Source organism: Panthera leo, chromosome B3, assembly GCF_018350215.1.
Source record: "Panthera leo isolate Ple1 chromosome B3, P.leo_Ple1_pat1.1, whole genome shotgun sequence".
In the NCBI taxonomy this organism is placed as follows: domain Eukaryota; kingdom Metazoa; phylum Chordata; class Mammalia; order Carnivora; family Felidae; genus Panthera; species Panthera leo.
Window position 1 is genome coordinate 114,155,380 of NC_056684.1, and position 26,276 is coordinate 114,181,655.

Consider the following 26,276-nt stretch of genomic DNA (forward strand, 5'->3'; position numbering starts at 1 on the left):
AAGCCATTTCATGAACAGTCCAGCTTCCTCTTCCCAGCCCAGCATCAGGGGCATTCCATCAGATACGTCACTGCTCAGGGGACGGTGGAGCTGCCCGGGGACAGAAGTAACCCTGCCGGGTTGAGGAGTGCCGGCAACCCCAGTCGAGAGTTCATCAAGGGCCCAGCCAGAGCAGGAAGTGGTCTCTTCCACCCTGAGGCTTCCTCCTACAGATGGAAGTATGGGAGAGGGTCGCCTGGGCCATGGAATGTTTGGTTCAGACAAGTGAAGGGGGGAAGTGAGAGCCGGGCGCAGAGCCGGCAGGTTTAGGTTCTGTTCTAGGACTTCTCCCACTTCCCTTCAACTTTACCAAGAACCCTGGCTCTTCTGACAAGCCTCACAGACAGGAACTTGCAACAATGTGGTCAACAGCCAGGTCCGGGGGGAGGGGGAACTTTCCCAGACACGGAGGCTCATGAGCCTTGTGCCCTGCCCCTGAGGTAGCGCCTGGCAGGTGGTAGCTACTGAAGAATCTACTAAGTTGCCAGCGGAGGATCATATTTCACATTTTCCTCCCAAATATTTAAGTCCTGACAGTTTTCTGAACCACCTTCTACATATCTAGCACTAGGCTGAAATATTAACAGGGACTTCAGGTTAGAAATGTTAAGCCCACAGCCAGGCAGGCCAGTGGCTAAGATATTCTGGGTCAGAGGAAAATCGGGTGCCCTCCCTGCCAAGCAGGAGGGCACGTAGGACTAACGGGAACGCCACAGCTCCCACTCCTGTCTGACAAGAGGCAGGAGGTCACTACAGCAGCACCCCAAACCGACGCCTCCATGCTCTCAGCGTGGGAGAATTCCAGGCAATCTCTATCTTCTTCCTCGTACTGTGCTTTTTCACAATAAACATTACGTTCCTTCTTAATTAAAGAAACAGGTTTGTGTATTGCCGGTGGCATATTAAGTCAGTCCGTCTTAGAAAGGCAACTGATGAATACGTAAAATGGTCATCTCTCTTGACCAATTAACTCAGATCCCAGATACGAACCTGAAAGGCAAGAAAACGTCCACAGGAAAGGACTACTTATAGAGGCATTACCTAGGATAGCCAAAAACCGGAAACCATGGAGATGTCCAATGCCGGGAGAATGAAGAGGAGAGGAGTAGCACCTCACTGAGGAGAGAGGCAGCCAGTAAAGGTGACATGCCAGGCCCAGCCCCGACAGGTAAGCCATTTCCTTCCCCGGGGGGGGACCTCATCCCTGCTCTGTGGCCAAGAGCCTGAGGCCAGAAGCACCTTGCTAAGACTCGGAGCAAATCCAAATGTGCCTCCAGAAGACAGCCTTGGCCTCCACCACCTTCGTTCTGAAAAGGTAGATGCCAGGCCCAGCCCCGACCTCTCATTTTCCTAACAAAATAGCAGCTCTGGTCCTCACATGCCTGGTACCTCAAACAGTTCCCTTCTCTGTGCAGGCCTCGGAAAACCTCTGACAGACGCAGGGCCCAGGAGCCCAGCCCTGGGCAAGCAACCGGGAGGGAGGGTCTCCAGTGACAAGCAAGGGGTGAGGCCTCGCCTCAGCTGGACCTCTCGAAGCAGGAGGACGAGATTTCATTATTCGGCTTCTCACAGAAATGCCTTCACACAAGTGTGATTTAACACCATGCCTTTGGCTCTACTGAGGGTTGATTTAAGAACCAATATGCAGGGGCGCCTGGCTGGCTCAGTCAGCGGAGTATGCGACTCTTGATCTCGGGGTCGTAAGTTTGAGCCCCATGCTGGGTGTAAAGATACTTAAAACTAAAAATCTTTTTTTTAATTTTTATTTTTTAGTGTTTATTCATTTTTGACGGAGAGAGAGAGAGAAAGAGACAGAGCACAAGCAGGGGAGGGGCGGGGGGGGGGGGGAGACAGAGAATCCAAAGCAAGCTCCACGTTCTGAGCTGTCAGCACAGAGCCCGACACCTGGCTCGAACCCACAAACCGTGAGATCATGACCTGAGCCGAGGTCGGATGCTTAACTGACTGAGCCACCCAGGTGTCCCTAAAAATAAAAACCTTAAAAAAAAAAAAAAGAAAGAAAGAACCGATATGCAAAAAAGGTCTCTGTGTGTTCCGTGAAACTACGACCGACAGCATTAAGCACAACACGACTCTAAAATGGATTGGGGCGCCTGGGTGGCTCAGTCGGTTAAGCGTCCGACTTCAGCTCAGGTCACGATCTCGCGGTCCGTGAGTTCGAGCCCCGTGTCGGGCTCTGGGCTGATGGCTCAGAGCCTGGAGCCTGCTTCCGATTCTGTGTCTCCCTCTCTCTCTGCCCCTGCCCCGTTCATGCTCTCTCTGTCTCAAAAATAAAATTTAAAAAAACGTTAAAAAAAAAAATAAAATGGAAAAGTCCCTGGTGGTCAGTCATTACTAGAAGTGTCTCTTTCCCATGAACTGATATGCTTCCTTTTTCACTAGGAAATAAATGTTATGATAATTCCAATTTCCCCTTTTGCTGTGGCTACCAGGAAGCTTGGAATGAGGGTCAGGGCAAACTAAGAAAAACTAACCTCTTTTAACAGTTACCTCATCCTCACCCTGACAAAGCTCAGATCTTCCAACTTTAAACCTTAGCTATACATGAGCCTTTGGATGTGCTCTCCTCAAATGCTTTTTGGAAAGAGGCAGAAAAGCACAAATAAAAAAATATTCATGAAATAAACTCTATCCCTGGATCTCACTTTCATCAGGGGAGGAACGCAAAGGCTGTGTTGCTATATATGAAAAAACAAATCTTTAATAAAAAGCCACGTGGAGAAATAAAAAAACGGAACTGAACTGCGTACGCGCTACGGTTGCCACTATGAAAGTAACGCACGTATGAGGACAAACACAAAAATAGGTTTCTGAAACGATAAATCGTGGTGTGTAGGTGAGAGGGTTAAAATGTCATCTTTTTTGCCCCCTCTGAAGTGCTTTCTCTTCTCCAATGGCAACAGAGGCCCAGGTAGGTGCATCAAGTAGGCACGCAAAAGCCAGTGTTCCCTGGCCTTTCCCATGTCGTCCCCAAGGCTGCCACATTGGGGGGTGGAGACAGGCTACAAGCCCACAGGTGGCTCCTTTTTTTTTTTTTTTTTTTTAATTTACTTTTGAGACAGAGAGAGACAGAGCATGAATGGGGGAGGGGCAGAGAGAGAGGGAGACACAGAATCAGAAGCAGGCTCCAGGCTCTGAGCCATCAGCCCAGAGCCTGACTCGGGGCTCGAACTCACGAACCGTGAGATCGTGACCTGAACCGAAGTCGGACGCTTAACCGACTGAGCCACCCAGGCGCCCCAATAGGTGGCTCCTTAAGAGACTGGAACCCAGTAGGTGGTGGGCTGGACTTCTTAGGGTCTTGAAGAAGATGCCCGGTGCCCTGAAATCACAGCGGTTTGAAATTCTTGTCCTCACTACCCATCAGCGGGCATGTTCCGAACACACCCTCATAAGAACAACAAACTAGACACCTGCACACATGGTTGGGGGGAGGGGCAGGAGCCATAAGCCACGACCTCTGACCTCTACATGCCTAGGACTCGATGGGCAAACTAGCGACCCCTCAGCCTTCCCGTGTCAGATCAAACGCTGCTCCCTCCGGGAAGGTTTCCTCCTCCGTCCCCTCCATCCCTCCTCCATCCCCCATCCTCAGACCCTCGCACCTGACTGATGGGCATTCACACACAGCCTGCACGTCTCCTTCGGAACCCTTGACACACCTGAAACCCCGTCCTCGGTGCGTCCAGCCCAGGGGACTGCGAGCCCAAGGCCGGCGCAGTTGCAGATGGCACCTGGGCCACATGAGCCAAATGGCCGGCAGACAGGATGGCTCAGCCTCTGCTGAGGACCAAGGTTTGGGCGACTGGACTAGAGGCTTCCTCCTCCCTCCACTGGACTCAGGATCCCCGGGGCTGCCAGAGGGGCTGGCCGCTGTCTCTATTGCACCCATCTCTTTTCCAGTGACAGCAGCCCACGTGGGGCAGGGGAGCCTAGCCCTGGAGAGCAAGTAGGTCTTCGGAGGCTGACTCACCACCTTGCAGGTGGAGTGAGCTCATTCCCTTCCAGGGCATCCTCGAACCAGAAGCCCACAGCAGAGGTGGTTCCCATGGCAACCGGCCAGCGCCTCCTCCACAGCCGCCTTCCCTGGAGCGCCTGCGCCCTGTGCCAAGGGTCACTTAGCCCACCCTCCGCCGCCCGAATCCCGAGAGCACAGAGCGAGCCGGGGCCCTGGGGGCCAGGCACGGCAGAGCCCTCCCCCCTCCACCGCCCCCACCGGCTTCGACAAGTCCACCCAACACACCCGAGACCAGGAAACTCATGACCCCACAGTTCATTCCTTCTTTGGAAAGTTTGACAGTTAGAAGCTCTGAGCTAGACTCCCATCTCCCACACAACCCCCACAAGTACTATTTTGCCCCCTTCGGCCTCCCAACGTGGTCTGCAGCCTTGTCTACACAGCCAGGCTCCTTCCACTACTCCTGACACGGCTCCCACCCACCCCACCGGGCAGTGTCCAGTGTCCAGGGTCCAGTTCAGACAGCCGAGCACTGAGCAGGACTCAGGACAAGTCTAGAGCCCGCCGCTGCCCCGATGACGGCCGAGCTCGTCCGATGATTCACCAGGTCCGCTGTCACCCACCCCCAGGCCTCTTTCTCTCCAGCTGCTCCCAGCCCACTCCTTCTCACTCATCCCCTGCCCCGCCCTTCCCAGAGCTTCATACTCACTGTTCATGCCTTTGGTCACATTCTGCCTGGCCCACCTCCCCCGCCCTTTGCCACCACCCCCCTTGCCTGACTCACCCAGACATACTCCAGATTTGATTTTTAGCTCACTTTTATCACCTCCTCCAGGAAGCCTTCCCTATCTCCTCCAAGGTGGGATGGGGCCTTCCTTGGGCTCGCTTCACTATACTGCACGTCACATCTTTGTGACAAGGAAATGCGGTTCATAGGTCTGTCACCCACTGGCCTCTGGAGCACCTTGCCCTGACCTGGAAAGAGCAAGTGCTTCGTATTTATTAAACCTGGGTGGTGAGCACATAGGTCTTTGCTGTGGTGTTCTCTACACTTTTTCTTATATTTCAAATGTCATTTAAAAAAATAAAATGATCCACAGTAAATGTGAATTGAGAGGGTAGACCATCGTCGGCAGCCGTGCCTTTGGTGCGGGTTATGTCTGCCCACCTCAAATATCTGGCTGAACTCATCCTTCAGAAACTTTTCCCCCCACCCTGGGGCTGGAGGGATGCCACTTGGCCAGTTGCCAAGTAGTCCGTTCAAACCTTCTGGAACGTCTGCATCGTGCTCGGCACAGTGGTGGCCCCACGGGCGAGGTTGCGTTGGTCCTGGCGTATCGTTTCACCTCCGCTTGTCCTTTTCATTCTCGAGAACACAGTTCACCCCAGCTAATCTCACTGCATGCTAGCCCAGATGGCTAAACAGGACAGGGAGGTTTTGTGGCTAAGCGCTGAAGCTGGGGAAAGGGGAAATCGGGATTCGTTATACTATCCTCTACTCCTGCACTTGAATTCTCCATGATAATTAGGTTTCGTTTTGTTTTTTTAACTTATTCACACAACTAATATCCCCTAAGTGCCTCCCACATTTCAGACATCATGGCTAAAGAGAGAAATAAGAAACAACCCTCCCCCGTCCCTGCCATGAATTGAAACTTTATTAAATTCTAAATTACTGGGACGCCTGGGTGGCTCAATTGGTTAAGCGTCTGACTTCGGCTCGGGTCATGATCTCATGGTTCGTGAGTTCCAGCCCCACATTGGGCTCTCGGCACTCAGCGTGGAGCCCACTTGGGATCCTCTGTCTCCCTCTCTCTCTCTCTCTGCCCCTCCCCCACTTGCTTGCACTGGCTCTCTTTCTCTCGAAAATCAATAAACTTTTTTTTTTTTTAATTCTATATTACTTACTATCTTAACCTTCCCTGAAAATTAACATCTAACCACACTTGTGACAAGACGATGCTGATCTCCCCGGAGGGAAGAAGACCGATAAGGGGCTTTGGGAACTGTGTCCCCTGGGCTTGTCTCCCCAGCCCTGCCTCCTCCACCTACAGGGTCTCCCCCTGTACTGGGGCAGCCCCCCATTCAGAAAGTGGCCACAGGGCACCAAGGTTGGGCCTCAGAGCTGCTGCAGATCTCACAAGCCCCCAGGAGGCCTGCAAAAGACAGCTTTCCCCTCAAAGGGCAGGATCCAAACACCCTTCATTCTGTCATTACAACTTCTCCTAAAGCCCTCTCAGTATCAGGTGCGAGACCGGCTTCGGAGATAGAAATAAAGGCCACACAAACATCCCTAACTTATGGGAATCATGGTTCTAGTGACTGGAAATCCCAGGATTCAGATCCTAGCCCTGCCACTTACCAGCTGCAGGACGCTGGGTAAATTACTAAACCTCTCTGGGCCTCAGTTTCCCCATCTGTAAAATGGGGACATACTGCCCGCCTCACGGGGTTGTTGTGAGAATCTTAAGGGTCAGCGCATGGGAAATTCTCATCCTGGTGCTTAAGATGCAAAAAGCTAAGCACAGTGCCAGGCACGCAGCATTAGAAGAGCTACTTTGTTATGACTCCTGTATTAGTATTATTCACCAGGCCCCCACGGCCTATTAACAGGCAGAGGTGACAGTGGAGCTTGAAATGCAAAGAAGGAATCATAGAGGCAAGGCCAGATTCAAGAGACAGGCACAGACTGGCTCCAATTGTCTTTGCACCATTATGTTCGTCTGCCTGAGCTTTTCCGAGCAATGCCGCAGCCGCAGCCACAGCCTAATGGGTGAATGGTGCCCACGAGCCTGCAAATGCTTTCCATCTGGCCTCTTCTCTCAGAGGAAGCCAGCAATGCCCCTTCATCACCCCCAGCCTGCCCACACCCAGGGTGCTGTAGCCCGGCTGAGCACTGTGTCCTTGCTGTTCAGGGCTTTTGTCTTTTTCAGCCAGCTGTCAATTTCTGCTCACCCTGGGCATTAGGTGGTAGGAGCACTTGAGCCCCCACAGACCTGGGTGCGGATCTCAGCCTGCAGTATGCCAGCCTCAGCGTGTTATTTGACTTCTCAGGGTTTTCAGCCCCTCGCCTGTAAACAGAGCTAATGCCTCCTACCTTGCTCTGAGGATGAAATAATAGTGTGATGTGAAACAAACAAACAGCTGGCACAGGGCCTACAACCACCGTGACTATGTCAGAGGGTGGAGCCTGGAACACCCCCACAGCCACAGAACCGGCCCAACCCTGTCATGGCCAAGAAGGTGCCATACTCGGGGGCAGCCAGCAAAGGCATGACCAGCACCCCCGTGCTCCCAGGAGGGCGAGGAAATCTGCCCCTCCCCAGTACAGCTTCATTCCCAAGACCCTCCTTGGGGGTGGCCAGTGCCTGGGGTGCCACGCAAGGCAAGAAGGAAAGAGAAGAGACACGGGGAAGAAAGGAAGAGGCGAAGGAGCAGCCCCCATCTAGCCCTGAGCTGCCCCACCTCCACGGCTTGGCATGGCACCGGGGCTTGCAGTGTCAGGGACCAGAACCCGCAGCGTTTACAACAGAGCGTGCCCACCATCCTGGAACGCAGTCCCCTCATCTTACAGGTGAGGATCAGGTGTGGCTTGTGCAGCATCGCACAGCAGCCACAGGCACAGCTCTTATGAACAGACCACTTCCGGATTCCACAGGCAAGTGCAGGAATGTGTGTGTCAGAAGAGAGGTATTTGGGGCCCAAGGAGGGTGGAGACCCAGTTCTATCTCTAGTGAGGGGCTTCCGGTCTGCAGTCAGGGCAGACAGCTGGTGCTCGCTGCCGAGCAGAGGGAACCTGGCAGGGAGGGGACAGCCAGGGCAGTTGGCGAGGACCGTGCGCTCTGGCCAGGCAGCCCTGAGTTCAAAGTCTGGAACACCACTCAAGAGCTGTGTGGCTTGGGGCAAACGGTTTAATCTCACCAAAGCTCCATCTCTTCTGCAAAGTGGAGATGAAAATGAAATAGTACTCGCACTTGACAGTGCGGTTAGGATGACTGATATAATGCATGTTACGGAATTAGCACAGGGCTGGGCATATAGTAAGCGTTAGCTGCTAATGTGAGGACCGGCACCTGTCCCTTTGGCTCGTTTCTCGCTCCCCTCCTCAGCTGTAATCTCAGGAGCCAGTCCCGGGAACATCTGGGTACAAGGGCAGCCATGCAAAGGACCCACCTGTCATTCACCACCTCCAACCTGGCAGAGGACAGCTGCCATCATGTGTGAAACTCACCTGAACTCGACCACCCACACACTAGCCAGAACCCCAGCGGCTCCATCATCTGCCTTCAGAGCACAGAGGCTCACGCTGCCTGTCTATCAGCAGGTGTTTGGAGCCCACCCACAAGTATGACCTCAGAAGAGGGTTTATATGTGCCTGGAATAAACAGTCCTTACAAAACCAGCCCCGCAAGGAATGAACTCATGGCAGAGCATCCTTGGACAAGTCAGATCACCATCGTGGACCTCAGTCTCCTCATCTAAGTGGGGAGGACCAGGTGACGGTAGAGTTCCCTTCGGGCTCTGGCATTCTGTGACTTGATTTCTTCAAACTGCTCCAGAAGAAAGAAGGGCTAGAGCTGGGTCCTAGGAGTAAACAAAGTAGAAGACAAGGCTGCCTATTGACACCAGTCCCTTGGGCAGATTCCAGGCTGAAATCCTTGCTCCCTGGCTCCGCTCAGCCTGCAGTCTCTCCTACCTCACACCGATCCTGTGACCCAGATAAGCCTACACCAAAGACGGATCGATGATGAGCAGCCCACCTTGCAGTGGGCCCAGATACTCTCCCCACCCCAGGACCACACCTGGAGCACCCAGGCTAGAAGGCAGAGCTAAGAGACCCTTCACCAATCCCAAATAAGGCTGCCTACCCTCCACAGGCACCTGGCTTCCCACATGGCCACACCCTAAGCAGGCATTTCCAGAATAAGAGAGTGCATGCAGATCCCAAGACACAGAGCACCACCGGATCCCGTAAGGGAAGCTCATTCACCGGGCCCCACCCACGCCCTCCCTAGAGGGTAGGAACAAATTCCTGACAGCTGAGGACACAGAAGACTCCTAAAGATAAGAGTCTGTGTATGAGCAGAATAGTTAGTTTCAGGGCCAGGCTGGGAAGCCCAGGAATCAACCTCAAGATCACCTCCAGAAGCCCTTGGCTCTACTGAGCAACCCCCATCAAGGGGACAGAAACAGAGAAAGCTGGCGTTGGACCCAGATCTTAGAGATCATCTCCATGTGCTAATCCAGGCAAGGCATTTCCAACACCGCACTCCCCTCAACCCAGTCCTCTCATTTTATAGGTAAGGATCAGGTGTGGCTTATCCAGCATCACACAGCAGCCATAAGCAGCTCTAAAACCAGACCTCGGGTCTCCTGTGGCCCTGGTACCTGAGGCACAACTGCTGTCCTTGTTCCGAAGGGACAGAACAGGGTCCTCCCAGGCAGCTCTCTGGACTGACAGTTCAAAGAGGACAGTTTTTCCATATCTAGTCCTTTCCTAAATGCCACCCACCAGGGTCCCAACAGGAAGGGAGCAGGAGGCAGGTGGACCAGGGTCCTGCTGGGCCCCACATGCTGGGGAGCTGGGGGGGTCTGAAGGTTCTGTCTGGTTCCATGCCCCCCCGGCTGCTGTGGCTAAAGACAGCAGGCTGCTGACGTCCACCGCCAAAAAGAGAACCCTCAGTGCTGGGGCTGGAAGGTTTTATTTCCTTTGAGGCCCCCAAGCCCACATAAGAGGACCAGAAACTCCCTAAGATTTTCTGAAGTAGGGGCCGTAGCCAAATCCAACAAGGGCAGGGAACAGAAGGACGTGTCAGCATGGCCAGTACCTCAGGAGAGGAATCTGAAGTGGGCCGCTGGCCAAAAGAAGAAAACACACAGCTGGACTGCCTGCCAGGGAGCCGGGGAGGGGGGTGGGTGCGCTGGCTCCCGGCCACCCTGCTTCGGTCAGACACCTGGGAGGGGGTGTCGAGCAGCATGGCAGGGCTGAGGTCATCCTGAGCTCGGACCCCAGCTCAAGCATAAGACCAGCTTCCCCGGCCTCCTCTGGACTCCGGGGCACACTTCTGAGCCCGCGAAGCCAGCATGGGCTCCCTCTGGGACCTCGATTCAGCCCCATCACCAAAGCGGCCCTTGGTGCCTTGGACTATCGCCACCCAACACCTCAGCATCCGCCAGACATTTCCGGCTGGACTGTGGCTGCCCCACCCCCTCTAAGGCACCCACGGTCACCGCTCAGCATATCTAATATTTGGTGAGCACCTACTGTGTGCCAGCAGGAGGCTCCTGAGGAGTCGCCCTCGCAGGGTACAGGAGCACATCTCCCACCCCAGGTCCAGGCCCCCCCGCCCCCCACAGAGAAAGAATGCAACTTCCCCTTATTTGGGAGGGGGGGAAGAGGGAGGAGGCACGAGGTACTAAATACCAGCAAAGTCACCATCTACATAAAGACCTCTAGGGCAGATTGCAAAAGTAGCCCCAATGCTTTCCCTTGCCTGTATCTATCTTCTTTGCGAGTAGCTTTGCAGTGCCCTCACACTTGTTAAAAATACAAATTCTCAGGCCCCACCCCAGACCTATATAAACCCTGAGGATGGGGTCCAGCATCTGTATTTTAAGCAGTCTTCTGGGTGATTCTGATGCACGGTCAAGTTTGAGAACCACCCTTCTAGGCTTCAAGGCTCTGAGATGAGGTGGCCTGAATGTGTCTGGATCCCGGTGGCATAGACTTCCAGAAGCCCCCTACTAGGGGGGCTCCCACGAGACCCCCAGACCCACCTCCAATCATCCAAGGAGCCCCAAGTCATTCATAGATCGGTGATATCCCCTGAGAACCCTCCAAATGTCCTCAGGGCCAAGAGTTTCACAACAATGCCCAAAGCGACTCTGATGAGGACTGCCAAGAGGCTGCCAACTCGCCTGTCCTTTCCAGCTCCCTCCTGCCCATCCTCTACCCAGGCGCTAAGTGAGCGAGGCAAGGGCTGAGTGGCCAAGAGCCAGGAGAGAAGGAAGAAAAGGCCAAAGCCAGGAAACCAGGCATGGACAGGGAGACATAACTGGAATCCCACTGGCTGCCCCCCGGCCCCGGCCAAGAAGGGCTCAGCTGTGGCTCCCCACCTCTGCCTCTTCCAAAACTCTATGTGCAGAGAACGACTGACTTCCAAATGTTGCAAGATACCACTGTGAGACATAAAATGCAAACTCATTTAGAAGCATTCCCAAATTCACAGTAGCTTTCTGTCATTACAGATTTGCTTCATCAAGAAGCAATAAAAGCACAACTGCTATCCTGGGAGGAGAAAAACTGGCAAAGCAGTGAGCCCCTAAGAAGCTGACTGTTGGAGCCCCAGGAAGAGGGCAGCGGGCAAGGGTGTAGGTCCCCCCCACCCCCCACCCAGGAAATGGGAGCCAGGTGCCAAAAACACATGTGGGAAGAAAGAAAAGAAGAAACTGAGGCTGGCTGCTTCTGCCCTCCCTCCTCAAATACCAGGGAGTCTCCGAACCCCGAGGGGGCTCATGGCAGCAGGTATAACACAGAGAGCCGCCTGCAGCCTCCGGTCCCACCTGCCATCTGTAAGCCACTGTGCAACTCGGACAAGTCCCTCAAGTCCCCCAGCCCCTCTGGGCCTCAACCGTTGTCTCATCCACAAAACAGGGCGGAGCCAGGCCAACCTCCACAGCTCCAGGCCACAGGAACGGTGTGAGCAGAAAGAACAGCATGTGAGCACGCTGCTACGTTGGGTATGACACCATTTATGTAGTTGGGTTTTTTTTTTAATTTTTAATGTTTATTTATTTTTGAGGGGGAGAGGGGGAGGGGGAGAGAGAGAGAGAGAGAGAGAGAATGAGCTGGGGAGGGGCAGAAAGAGAAGGAGACACAGAATCCGAAGCAGGCTCCAAGCTGTCAGCACAGAGCCCGACGCAGGGCTCGAACTCAGAGACCGCGAGATCATGACCTAAGCCGAAGTCGGACGCTCAACCGACTGAGCCACCCAGGCGCCCCCATTTATGTAGTTTTCAACAGGCACAAAGATACAGACAACTACACAGGCAGGAGCTGTATAAACCAACGCTGAGGAAAGAAAACACCAAATGCAGGACAGTGGTTAATTCCAGTGAGGAAGGGAACAGCATTGGGGACAGGAACACCAGAACCCTACCTCTGCCTATAAGGCCTTTGTGAACTGGCCTCCAAAGCAGAAAACCTAGAAAAACAGCTGTAACCAACTGAGCCTTTGCAAACCTTTCTAAATTTCGTTACCTCCAGCTAAGCCATCACATAAGGTGTTGCAAAGACTAAATGAATTAATATCTGGGAAACACTTAGAGTGTGCGTGGCCCACGGCACAGAACTGGGCTGGCACGTGCTGGGGGTGGGTGCTCAGCTCCGCATTCCCTGGGCCTGGGCCTGGGCCTGGGCCTAAGCTGGGGCCTTCCGAGCCAGGGGCTTCCATGAAAAGGTAATCAGGGGCCGGTCCCGAGCCTGACCCCCCTGCGCCCGCTGTGGCCTTAATGCTTGTGCCAACCACCCCTAGTAGAGGAGCTCCAGACAGGCCCACTGAACTGAAACCCCAGAGTGGCACTCCTTAATTTTTTGAAAGTTAATTATAGAATGAACCTCTCAATTAACTATAGCTTAAGACAAACAACAACCACAACAACAAAGTGGCTTTCACCTGAGACGAAAGTTTGGGGAAACATCTAAATTAAAAAGAGGCCTCCGGGCTTCATGCAGGCAAAGCTACCTCCCAACAGTCCCAGCCAGGATCCAGGATAAAGGGCAGGAAACCGGGGGTCTGGCCCCGCTTCCCCTGCTCCGGGAATGCAGGATTCATGAGCCGCCTCCTCCTGGTTCCCAGAGCCAAGCCTGGAAAAGCACTTCGGGTTCCTGGAAAGAAAGGCCCTTCCGAAAAATGGGGAGCTCTACTGGAAAGTGCCATTATGTATTATCTGGAGGATGTCTGCGGCGTTTGAAAGGGAGCCACTCCTCTGCCAAAGTCAAATCAGTGGCCAAAATCAACAGGGGGGCTTCTCAGAGCCAAAGAGGCACACACGTGTGCCTGCACTCACACCGACACGCACAGCCGTGCTCACACAGCCGGACAGACACTGCTGTCGGGACCACAGAACCTCCATAAAGTTGCACCCCCCTGCAGACGCTGCACTGGGGGGCAGGCGGGGACCCTACTTCCTGGTGTTGGCACTTAGAAGTAAAAGCCCCACTTCTGTCCGTTCCCAAGCCACAGGCTGTGTGGCCATTCCCACGCTGGACATAAGGAGAAAAGAGAGTCTGGCTGGAACAAGCCCCCACCCACCCGAGCACAAGGCTTGCGGCCTGTCCTCCAAGATGCAAAGCCAAGTTCCATGAGGAGACCTGCCTGAAGCAGGCCACCCACCCTGACGTGCCCCCCCCACCTCCTGTCGGTTCACCTACAGAGGATCTGAAAATAGAGCTCAGCATCACTCCATTCTGTTCCCATCCGTTTATAATCAGCTTTACAGATGGCTTTTAAAAAATAAATCTTTGGGCCCATAAAAATGCTCCCCTGCAAGCCCCGGCCTGGCCTCAAATCACAGGCCTGTGACTGGGCTCTGAACAACCCCACAGTATCAACCATGAAGAAACAGGAAAAACAAGGTAGAGAGGAGGCAGCTTGTCAAAAGCTCCCTTCCCCCAAGGATCGATTTTCCACCATCAGCTGAACCCCCCGGGGCCTCTGATTTAGACCCTGAGACGAAAGGTTCAACACGGGGGGGGGGGGGGGGGGGGGGGGGGGGGGGGGGGGGGGCCAGGAAGGACACTGCCCTACCCTCCGTGCCGTCCTGTGGCCTGGTCCACAGCGCGGAAAAGCCAGAACGGCTCACTCCCAACAACCTAAGCCTCACCAACTCTCCCTCACCAACTTTTTACCAGCCTCAAGGCTTAAACAAGAACCTCCAACTTCACGTTCCATGTGCACAAGCTTTCAAAAGCAAAACAAACACCTCAGCTACCTGGTTCAAAGCCTGTTGTTCCCCTGGTGACCAAACAAAGGGAAGATGAACAGGTGAGGCTGAAGGAACAGAGGAGGGACATGGTTGAATCTGAAAGCAGGGAAGCCAGTCCCCAAAAGCTGGAGTCAGCTCTTACAGGGGCCACCAGGGACACCTAGGGCCCTCCAGGTTCAGGGGACCTGAGTGTATTCCCGTCAGTTATTCTTTAGATGGGTAGAAATACAACTAGAACGCTCCCCTACCTTTTCAACCGAGAAAAGTAACTTCAGAAAGGTCCTGCTCACCTGGCTTAGACTACAGACCCTCCAGTCAAAGACCTGGATTCAAAACCAGCTCTACCCCTCCTTTCAGGTTGCAGGGGAGACCCTGGTAAAGTCACTGAACCTTTCTGAGCCTTATTTGCCCTGTCTACAAAATGGGGAGAAGGCCTGACAAGTTTGCTCATCGTGATTAACGAAGAGAAAACCACGTGTGAAAGCATAAATATTAAAAATCATGAATCATGGGGCGCCTGCCTGGCTCAGTGGGTACAGCGCATGACTCTTGTTCTTAGGGTCGTGAGTTTGAGCCCCACATTGGGGGTGGAGTTTATTTTTAAAACATCATGAATCATGTAATGAGTACTTGATTATATAGCACCTTTAATCGTTCCTTACGATTTCATTTATATAAGCCTTGTCCCTCAAAACATAAACTAGGGAATAGCAAAAGGTTTGTCCGTTTCTAGTGAAGGGTCGAGTTCCAAGGTCAGTGTGCCTGGGTTCATGCATAACCTGGCTTACTAGCTGTTTGATCTTGGGCAAGACACTTGACCTCACTGAGTCTCAGTTTCCCTGTCTGCAAAAAGGAAAGTAACAGTACCTTCCTCAAAGGGTTGACGAATGGAGGTAATCCAAACCATGCAACCCTCAAACAGTATGAACTATTATTATTTGGGGAACATTCTTACCAAATACTGGTTGGTTGGTACAAAACAGTTAACTCTCCTTTCTAGTCGTCCTTCTCTCACCTTCTCTTTCCTTTCTGGGAGGTGGACAGTGTTTACATTATCTCCTATCATGGGTTTGGGAAATGCTTTAATTTTTTTTAATGTTTTTATTATTTTTGAGACAGAGAGAGACAGAGCATGAGTGGGGGAGGGGTAGAGAGAGAGGGAGACATAGAATCCGAAGCAGGCTCCAGGCTCTGAGCTGTCAGCACAGAGCCTGCCGCGGGGCTCGAACTCACACACATGACCACGAGATCATGACCTGAGCTGAAGTCGGCTGCTCAACCGACTGAGCCACCCAGGCGCCCCAAGCAATGCTTTAAACCAAAACGTAAGGCTCCCTTAAGGACCGAGGGTACCTTCATTCCCAGGCCCTTCTTGCTCTGCAGTCATTGAGCATGTTATGTCTCCAAGCTCAGGATTTTCGTCTATCAGGTATGAGCATCCCACATCCCTTACAAGGCTGTTGTGAATGTTAAATGGGGCCCATCGACAGAACACATCTACCATACAAGCCATGTGCAGCAAGGGCTTCTCTATGCCCCCCCCCCCATTGTGAGAGATGACAGGCCTGGACAGGACCCCAAAACCTCTCAATAAAGAGCAGACACCAGCCCAAAAGTAGCCCGCTACAGCCAAGGACCAAGCAGGCAGTTTCCAGGGTAACAGCATCCTCTGCACCTACTCCAGATTTCCATCCCCAGCTGCTTTTAATTCTCTTCCCGCCTCTGTAGTGGGCTAAGTCACCTCTTCCCACTATTGCTAGGCAACCCTGAGCACAGTGCAGCTGCCTCCTGGGGGAGGACCGCGCCCCCCCCCCCCCCCACTTTTCGGGACTGGGGAAAGCTGCCCCACGTGGACCCCATTAACCCTGGGAATGGCAGAAGGTGAGAAACACTCCCAGACCAAAAGGGTCTATAGGTGCAGGTGCAGTGGGGACTCTACCTGGGGGAAATGAGGAAAGCCACCCCCTCCTTCCCCACCCCAGCCTTCTACTTGCCTGGGCTTATCTGTGATCCATTCTTAAGCAGTCTCCAAGCACAGGGTCACATCAAGCTTTTTATGAAAGCTGCCCTCTTGATTAGTTACCTCTTCGGCGGCTCTCCCACTCACACACCATGAACCTGGATCCCCGACCTTAGAGTAAACGGTCAGCAGGAGAGAACAGGTGGACAGACACGAATGAGGAAGAGGGACAAGGAGGCAGAGAGCACCAGAAGCTCCCGTGAGGTCCCTTAGCTTCAGAGGTGGGAGGATGGGTAATTGTCATTTTCTTCTCTGTATTACTTAGCATTTTCTGAGGCTTTTTAAATTAAGATTGAATTATACCATAAAAGTCATCCGTTTGAGTGGGTTTTAGTATATTTAGATACATTTAGATTATATTTACATATATTTTAGTGTATACATATTTAGAGGAAGTTTTAGTTTACTTAGTATATAGTTTTTAGTGTATTCACAAGGCTGTGCCACCATCACCACTATCTAATTCCAGAATGTTTTCATCACTGGGTTTTGTTTTTTGTATATGTCTTCTCCGGTCAGTGTTCCAGACACGCAAGCATCTCTCTCTTTTATAAGCAGCAAAGCGGTGAGGAGGGAAATGCCGGAGCCACACTGCCCACCTCTCATGGGCTCTGTGATCTTGGAAGTTACGCAGCTGCTCTGAGCCAGCTCCCTCATCCGTAAAATGTGGATAAAGTGCCCACCTCACAGGACTAGACGTGCTAACACAACACAGAGTCCCTGACGCAGTGCCCGATACTTAGCCTGTGCTCAGAAAAGGTGAGCCACTATGGAGATCATGAGAAAAAGAATTTTTTTTTTTTTTTAAGTACAGCTCTGCTCCCAGCTCCGGTCCCCGGGAAGATGACCATACCCAGGCTATTGGGGACTGCCATCAGTTTTGCTTATTTGTCTGGGAGGGCTGAATGGGGCACCCAGAGTGGGCAGGCTGGAGTCGTGACTATCGCCTAGGTGGCTCTGGGCATCACTACACCAGACCTAAGGGGCCCACTGTGTTGAGAATCTGCCAGACAATCCCCAGCCAGGACACGGGAGCAGGGGCTAGGCAAGGCAGAGAAGAAAGACAGCATCTAACTAGCCCTCTCTGTAAATGTACCCCCTACCCACTGAGAAGGAAGGCTTCTGGGAGCTGGGGCTTGATGCCTAACCTGGGACCCAGTGAGAAAACTTGATGGTTCAGAGGAAGGTGGCTGGCTCAGCTGGTGGAACATGCAACTCTTGATCTCAGGGTTGTGAGTTCGAACCCCATGCTGGGTATAGAGATTACTTTTAAAAAATCTATTTAAAAAAAAAAAAGGAAGGAAGGTGGGCTTCCAGGGTGACTCTGAGCCCTGGTTTGCTGGGTCTCCTGCCCCCACCACTCCCAAGGTCCCCTGAGCCTCCATCAGGGCCAGGTTTGGGCAGGTAGTGGTGCTTAGCAGGACACCGGTGCCTCAGCAGTGAGACAAAACCCTGGGCTGAATCAGGAGTCCAATCAGGGGACGCCTGGCTGGCTCAGTCAGTGGAGCATATGACTCTTAATCTCAGGGTTGTGAGTTCAAGCCCCACATTGGGTACAGAGATTATTTGAAAATAAAATCTTTAAGAAAAAAAAAAAGGAGTCCAATCGGGCTGACCCAGAGTGGCCAGGACTAAGGAACCCAGCCATGACCCCTTTGGGGAGCTACAGACTAAACTGTCTAAACCAGCTGGTGGGCTCCAGGACCTCTCCAGGGTCATTGGTGAGTAACTGAGCCCAGCTCCCTGGGCCCTTGCAGAGCTGTGTGCCCAAGGAGCAAACACAAAGGGGAGAAAAGTAGGGCGGTGGGGAAGGTGCCCTGAGACCACAGCCCCTTGGCTGCACACCCCATCCTAGAAAAAGCTTGGGTAGGTTACACGTTGGGGCAGCTCAGGTGGGGTTAACTGGCTGGGACAGTCCCAACAACACCTGCACAGGTGTGGGGCTCTCAAGCTGTACAAACAGACTGGCCTCTCAGAAAGGTGAGAGTTCAGCTCTGGGAGGGACAAAGCTGACCGGGAAAGAAGGACAAAGGATGAGAACAATGGGAGGGGGTGTTCCCTAGCCTGCAGCAGCTTACACATCATTGCCCTCTGGTCTGCCCTTCCAGCCTTCTCCTTTCTCCTACTGCCCTACCCTCCTTTACACACACACACACACACACACACACACACACACGCACACACGAATGCACGCATGCACACGCACGCGCACACAGCCCAGATGTCAGGGAAAGGGGAGGCTTCCCAGCAGCACCTTCGAATCCTGCCCCACAGAGACCAACACCACATCTCTGGCCATTTGTGGCACTGCCCGGTGTGATTTCTACCTTTCCAGTTCCCTCTCCATCTAAACCATGGGTTTTCCACGACCCCAGGTGGGTGGAGCATCGGATACCCAACAGGGATTCAACCAATGCTCACTGACTGAGTCTACCAAGAGAAATTACTGATGTTCTCACACAAAGAAGGGACTAGAAGGTAGACGAGCAGAGACATCGGCTCTTCTCCAGAGACACCCAGCAGCAGATCTCAAGTCTCAGACTTGGGCCGCCCCGCCCTGGTTCCAGACCCACAAGAGGCCCCAGGTCTTGTGTGACAAGTCCTCAAGCCAGGCTTACGGTTTGTGGCCACTGGCCAGGCGCCCAGCCCCAGGCCTTCCTGGAGAAGGAAAGGGGAGACCCAAATCCCAACCACAAACTACAAGACACCCCTTTGGTTTGACCTCTTCACACTTAAAACCGCCCCACAAGGAAGGGCCCAGGGGCCCAGGCCTCCTCCCACCCCACCCCCACTCCACAGAGCACAGCCTTAGCAGCCCCTTCTCAAGAAATGAGCTTCAGGAAACAAGTTTGCTCCTTTTTCGTTTGAAAAGGCTGGTGACCAGGGACCTTGCAGGAGCCTGCTAGCCTGTCACTCCTACAAGCCCATCTTCAGTGACCAACGGCTCCTGGAGATCTCATCATTCCTCAAAACTGGACAAGCTGGTTCTCAGGAAGCTCCAGGCCTTCTCACATCTGTCCCAGGGTAGGCTGGGTGGCAGCCAGAGACAGCTCCCTGGGGCAAAGCAGGGCTGGTAGGCTACCGGGAGGTTTGGGCAGGGCCTAAAGAATGCCCTCGGCTATTTGACTGTAGGGCCTGAAGACACTCTAGGCTTTATTTTAGTTTAGTTTAGTGTATTTCCTTTATTTTAGTTTAGTGTATTTTTTAAGTTTACCTATTTATTTTGAGAGAGACAGCAAGCGTGAGCCGGGGAGGGGCAGAGAGAGGGAGAGAGAGAACCCCAAGCAGGCCCCACGCTGTCAGCACAGAGCCCAACTCCGGGCTCAAACTCATGAAACGTGAGATCATCACCTGAGCTGAAATCAAGAGTCAGTCGCTTAACCGACTGAGCCACCCAGGGGCCCTCAGGCTGTCTCCTTTAGAAGACACTCATACTTTGAGGTCATTTTACCTGTACTGTGACCAACTTACAAAGCTTTTGAGCACGTCACATTCATTTGTTTCTCCTGGATACCCAAAATGTAGGCAAAGGGTAAGCAAGGGATTCTACACCATTCTATAGTGAAGGGACTGAGCAATCAGAAAGGTCAAGTGACACCGAATGAGCCAGAGATGACGTCAGGGTCCGAGGTCAAGGAGAACACAACTCCATACACTCCTAGCCAACTAGGAGTGGGCTCCTTCTAAGATGGGTTTATATACTACACCTTATCTCAAAGAATACAGGGTAAAGGCCACAGAAACTCTGGCTCCTCAAAATAGTTAACATGCATTTTTATTGAGCACGCGCTGTCAGGTGCTGTATTAAATTCCCTACACACATTACTTGGTTTAAACCTCCACTCAACTAAATCAGGCAGGAGCGATTATTAGACTCATTTCCCCATTGGCATCATCAGGCACAGAGCAGGTAAGTGATCCCCCGAGGATCACATAGGTAGTCAGTGGAGGGGCTGAGATTTGAACCCAGTGTGCCCAGAGCATGTCTAGATACAGCCCCAGGTTGATGCCAATTATTTATTCAGTGTTATTTCTTGACCCCCTACAGGCCTAACCCCGCAGGAGGCACTAGGGATTCAGCAGAAAACAGGACAGGCTGAGCGCTGGGCCCATGGCCACAGGCACGGAGTGAAGCAGGCAGGAGAGCACAAGAGTGAGGGGTAGGAGGATGGGAACAAGAGCCAATTCTCTCCTCCTGGACATTTTACTTCCACCAGGCATCAGTTTGGTTTTTGCAGTCCTAACCTCCAAGGCAGGTGGATGTCCTGTTCCTCCCCATGTAAACCCCTCCAAAACAGGCCTCCCCTCTCTGCAGGCCTCCACCTTCATCAGCTAGCTCCTGTGATGGTCCTGCAGACCAGCAGTGAGTACAAACAAGGTGGTACAGGGCCACCTGGGTGGCTCAGTCGGTTTGGCGGCCGACTTCAGCTCAGGTCACGATTTCGCGGTCTGTGAGTTCGAGCCCTGCGTTGCGCTCTGTGCTTACAGCTCAGAGCCTGGAGCCTGCTTCCAATTCTGTGTCTCCCTCTCATTCTGCCCCTGCTTATTCTCTCGCTCTCAAACATAATAAACATTGAAAAAACATTTAAAAAAAAAAAACAAAAAACAACGTGGTACATATTCCTGTGACCTGGAATGATGTGGGTACAGACTCCAGAGCTGGAACTATTTACAACCACCTTCATTTACCTGCCAGGTGAATGCCTCTCTGTTTCAACACCATTAGCTCAACAAATATTGATTAAGTTACGTATGTTAAAAAAAAAAAAAAAAAAAAAAAATAGGACTGGCACCTGTGGAAATCCACATTAAACCAGAGCCTCCAAGATTTAAGAGAGAAAATAAAATTTAACAACCAAAAGCTGCCATTTTACAAATCTTCGTCAACCCAGCAGGTGGGGGTATTAGCTCCTTTTTATGAATAAGGAATCGGAGGCTGAGAGGTTACAGTAACTTGCCCAAGGTCACAAGCCTGAAAGTGTAGAGCCAGGATGCTACTCAAAGTCCATGCTCTTTCCAGCTTGCCTGGCATCCAGCAGGCCTCACATGAGGTTGTGGGTGAGGGAAAAAACTGGGGGCTACGGTCATCTCGAAAAGACGGGCGTTCAGACCTGCTACCTTCTAAAAGGTGGCTTTAGAGCTCAGCCTCAAAGGTCAGGAAGATTGTGAAAGCCAGCAAACTCCCTAATCCACTGCATTTTATGTCTGGAGGCAGGGAGTCAAGCCCAAGGAACGCTGCAAGAAAGCATTCTTTGAAGAAGGGACAAGCCACGGCCAACCAATGCAGGTCTTTGAGTCATGCCTCCTGCCTGCACAGACTTCTACCTGCATCTGCATCAGGCCTAACCATTCACCAAGGAAGTGCTTCCTACCACATCACTTAATCTGATGCCCGTAAGAGCCCTGGGGATCGGCAGGGCAGGGCAGGGCAGGGCAGGACGGGAATGTGGCCCGTTTACCGAGGAGGAAACAGATCGGAAGCACCTGTCTGTACCATTCAGCGCTCTATCCTCAGCCCTTGGAACTAGGCCTGACAGAATAGCTGCTCAAAAGTTATGTGTTGAATAGTCTAATAAAAGCTCAGAGAAGTGAAACGACTGGACCAAAGTCTCTCTTGTTGTGAACACACCAGGGCTAAAAACAGGGCCTTCTGCCTCCCACCCAGAGGCCTTCCTATCCTACCGCACTGGGTCCTCCCACCCACCCACCCACATACACTCACTCTGCTGCCTCCATCTGCAATGGTCAGCCTCCTCTGTCTACCCGTCTGCTCTGATCCCACTCAACTCTGACCTCCCACGATCAGCAGGGAGGCTGTGAAAAGCAGCCAGTTACTTCAGATCCGATCCCCCACACCTAATACCACTTCCTTATATACCTACCACCCCGCTGAAAACGAGGTGAAATTTTCAGACAAGTTCACCGAGGCCCATGCAAGGTAACAGAATTAATGGCAGGCCAAAAAAAAAAAAAACCTTGGATTTTCAAAGTGAGGCCTGGAGCTTGTGCCACGCCCCCCCGGCCCCCACCCCATCAACCCACCGAAGCACGGGTTGACTCCCCTTGGTCCAGAGATCCTTGTAGGCTCTGGATGCCAAGCCCAGCTTTCCTGCCTTCCTCGCCACCAAGGGACAAGTGAGGGGAAGCTTCCTGCCCCTGACATGGCTGCATTCCAGTCCCATCATGCACCATTTGGGCCTCGGGGCTGGTCGCTTCTCCCTCTGCCCCTCATTTCCTCAACCTTAGGTGTGCCAGGCTCACATCAGCCAGAGCCAGCTCTTACAACTGTTGAGTCTGCCCTCCAGATAACCACATTTCCCAGATGACCCTGATCCCACCTGGCTACCCAGAGGCCTGGTGCACACCCCCACCACCCTGATCAGGGGTTTGTGAGTCTATATGTGTATACATACACACAAATAGAAACAATACAATTTTCCTCCCCAACTATATCTAATGTATTCATTCATTTGATACCACGGAATACTGTGAGCAGGTCCAGTGGCAACGCTGAGGAGACAGGAATTTCTGCCCCCCAGGAACTTCATCCCACAGTCCTGTCACTCCTGCCCCATCTAGGCATACAGTAGGTGCTCAGTAAACAGGAATGTCTCTTCTATTCCCATGGAAGATCCCAAGACATCCACCCCCTAATCCCTCCCCCTCCTGTCCAATTTAAAATCTAGTCTCATGAAGGCCTCACCCTGAAATTTAAAAAGGGCCCCCTGCCTTGGCCTCTTGATAATCTCCAAATTACCACTCCATTTCTCAGCCTCCACCAACAGCCCGAATGCCCCAGGAAATAAGCCCCCAGAGTGGGGGGCTGTCACAGCCTCTCCGCAGCTCCCCCTGGGGGGACAACAGGAAGAGGGGGAGGGGTGTTTAAGCAACTGCCATACTGTAAATAAGTCAGCTGGAAGCCAGGGACCTTCTACCGTTGCCCTATAGGGTTGGGCCCAGCAGAAGCCTCGGCCTGGGTCTCAGGTCGCAGGGCTTTGAGGAAGCCCTTTGTGCGTGTGTTTTAAATTACCTCTGCTTGTCTGATGAAGTGAGTAAAAAGGGCGCCGATTCAGGGCTTAGGATTCCTGAGTGAGCTAATACAGGATGCCTTTGGCTGAAAAAAAAAAAACTTCAGTCGGCTCCCTAAACTCCCCCCCTTTTAAGTTTAAAAAAGGGAATGAATGTTACCATTTTTGGACATGAGCGTTCTCCCTCAAGCCCAGCCCTAACCGCACTATCCAAAGGGACGCGCCATCCTGTCCCCCCATTCCCAGATCTCCGGGGGGGGGGGGGGGGTATGAAATGAGGAGGGACCGGATGGGAGCGGACAGCGGGGGAGGGGGGGAGAGGAGGGTGTTCAGGGTACGTGGCCGCCTGGGGCAAGAGCTCACAGCGCGGGCAGGAAGCAGAGGCAGGGTTGGGGCACCCTCCTCCCCCTCCCCACAAGAGTGGTTTCTGACCTCTTCCTGCCGCCGGCCACTGTGCCCAGGTCCCATCGCCAGCTCTGAGCCCAGCCCCCGTGGAGGGTGCGCACCCGGCACACCTCGTCTGGGACTCTTGGGGAAGGTGGCTGAGCAGGGGTTCCCCATTGACTGACCCCAAATATCTCAGTAAACAACCTCTTGCCCTGGAGCCCTTCAACTCAGATCAAGTTGCCCAAATTCGCCTTCTCCCGAGAATAAGCGGGGGTCGGACTGGCAGGACGCAGACGCAAAACCCCCATCTCCGCCGGCAGCTGAGTTAAGCAATAAAACGGTTGGTCGTCCTGACCCCGCCCCCACAGGGCCAGCTGGAGAACCCGCTTATGCCCCCCCAGTTTCCTCAGCCCCAACCCACTCCAGCAGGTCCACCTCCAGGCAGACCCGGAGGCGGCTGCCAACCCCTGCGGCGCCCGCTTTCCCCTCGGCCTGCGGGCTGGGGTTGGGAGGTGCAGAGTCGCGTGCAGCTCGCCTCCTGCAGGTACGGAGCCCAGGGTGGCCCAGGAAGCGCGCTGCCACCGCACGCCAGATGGAGAGGCGGCCAGGGGGCGGGGAAGGGAAGGGAAAATCGATCCGGAGCAAGCAGCCACCGCGCCACGGCTCAGCCCCAGCCTCCCAAGCACCGCCCTCCACCCCCTGCCCACGCGGGGACGGTGCGGCTGCAGCCGGGTGGCCTGAATCGCGGACCCCAAGGCGACCTGCCCGCCGGCGGCCCCACCTCCCCGCGCTCGGGCTCCGGCGTTCGCGGGCTCTGGGAAAGGGGCTCTCCCGCTTCCGCCCGCGCCTGTAACCCAACACCCCACCTCGCGGCGGCCGCGCATCCCCCGCCCCCGCTCGTGCGAGCCTGGAATCCGTTCCGAGCCGGGAGCGCGGCTAGCGGAGCGGGCCGGGCCGGGGTGCCACGGCGTGCTGGGGCTGCTGCTGACCTTTCTCTGCTGCTTCTCCCAGGCCGGGTCCAGGAGCAGGTCTCGATCCCAGTCCTCTTCGGGCTGCATGTAGTCGTTGGTTTGCTGGGAATCATAATGGTCCATGATGGTGCGCGCGTGCTACAAGCTGGATTTCTTCCTCCACCTTCTCTCGGGGCGGCGGTGGCGGCTGCTGCTCCTGCCCCGGCGTGGGGAGGGAGTCGGGCCGGACTGGGCTGGGCTGGCGGGGCCGGGCTCGCTCCCCTGCGCCCGGTTCCGCCGCGGCGCTGCTCGCGGTAGCTGCTGCTGGCGGCGGTGGCGGCGGCCGGCTGCTGGAGCTCGCGGACTGCCTGCCTGGGACCTAATCTCCACGCACAGTGAGCGAGGCGGACACACTCGCGCTGCGGGAGCAGAGGCGGGCGGGGGCGGGGGGAAGGGGCAGAGCCCTCCCGAGGTTCTCCATTGGCCAGGCCGAGTTGCCCAAACTTCCCCCCATCGCCTTTCATTGGGAATTCCTGGCATCCGTCAGCCGGGCCGCGGCGCATATAGGTGGACTGGGCGGCCCCCTCCCGGCGCGCACGCCCCCGCCCACTCCCCGGGTTCCCACTCCCCCGCCGCTCATGTGACACCGGCTTAAGCCGAACGGGACCGAAGCCGGGGGACGCCTCCCCGAGCTGTGGGACCGAGCGGCAGCGCGCCCCGGAGCCCCAGTCGCCGCCTGGGACTGGACACGCTCCCCGCCCGCGGGAAGGCGGCGAACTCCGGCGCGCCGGCCTTACTGCTCCCCCGACGCGCTCCAAACCCCAGGCGGCCCGCGGCTGGAGAAGGGACGCGAGGAAACCCGGAAAGCGTTTCATTTCTCCTTCCCGGGGTCCGGAGAGGTCAGCACCCAAGGAAAGGGGGCAGGGAATGCTGGAATGGAAAGGAATTTCCCGGGAATTTCTTGACCATCCCTCCCGCCTCCGCCCGGCCCCGCCCGTCGCGACCGGGCAGACCCCTGCCCTACGAGAGAGAGCCCGTATCTTGCCACTGAATGGCACTCGGGAGCCTCAGAGCTTTCCCGCCTCGCCACCGGCTCCTTTCTGGCCCGACCTCGGTCTCAGGGGACCGCTCTGCCTAGGGGCTTCCCGGGCAGCGCCTACGTCCCCCAACTTTCTGGGATCCGCTGTCGGTCCCCGCGGACGGACGGGCCGGATCTACCCTCGTATACACCTGGGCAGCACCCTGAAAACTGGGACGGAGGGCCCTGAGTGGTTTACCCACTCCACGCCCCGCCCCCAACACACACACCTGACAAATGGGGAGACCGAGGCTCAAAGAGTTGGGTTCGAAAAGGGATTTAGCAGGTTTTCAGGACTCCACACACTGACCTGTAACCTTAGGCCTGATAAACAAAACCTTATTGTTATTGGTGAAGGAAAGAGGGCGGGATTGGCTAAACACCTCTCACTTCTTGGTGCCTGCCTGGGCTTCCTTCCCCAGGCCTAGTAAGGAGGGCCTAAACACACTGCCCCTGCTGTGACAGATACTGGGAAGAGGCAGCCCTGACCTCCTGGTGGGTTCCTCTGAGGGATCCCAGACCGAAGAACAGTAGGAGCAAGCCGACCTCCGACAGGTCATGGGCATGGTGGGGCTTTTATATTGGTGCCCTGAGGATTAGCTGAGCCAACTCAGGGACTCCAGCGTGTCACCCCAGAGGGGAGTGAAGGACTTAGAAGAGTGCATTGCCAGGTAGGGCCGTGAATTAGGATACGTGAAAGGCCACAGATGGAAAAGGTGAAGTGCCTCCGACTCTCAGAACAGCTAGCTGATGCTGCTGTAAGCCGTTGTCTGTTGCGCTGTCACTCCCTGTATCATTAGTCAGCCTC

General features: G+C 54.2%; 1 protein-coding gene across 3 annotated transcripts in view; it reads right to left on the reverse strand.

The window, feature by feature from the left end:
- ACTN1 (actinin alpha 1) overlaps nt 1-24,836 on the reverse strand; it is a 95,911-nt gene extending 71,075 nt beyond the window's left edge. Inside the window, exon 1 of one of the 3 annotated variants that reach the window (XM_042943596.1) lies at nt 24,430-24,836. In XM_042943596.1, the coding sequence (XP_042799530.1) occupies nt 24,430-24,534 (105 nt within the window). In that variant the 5' untranslated portion in view covers nt 24,535-24,836. The remainder of the gene's footprint in view (nt 1-24,429) is intronic. The other 2 variants (XM_042943598.1, XM_042943595.1) reach the window with 2 other exon arrangements.
- Between the last annotated feature and the right edge of the window lie 1,440 nt (nt 24,837-26,276).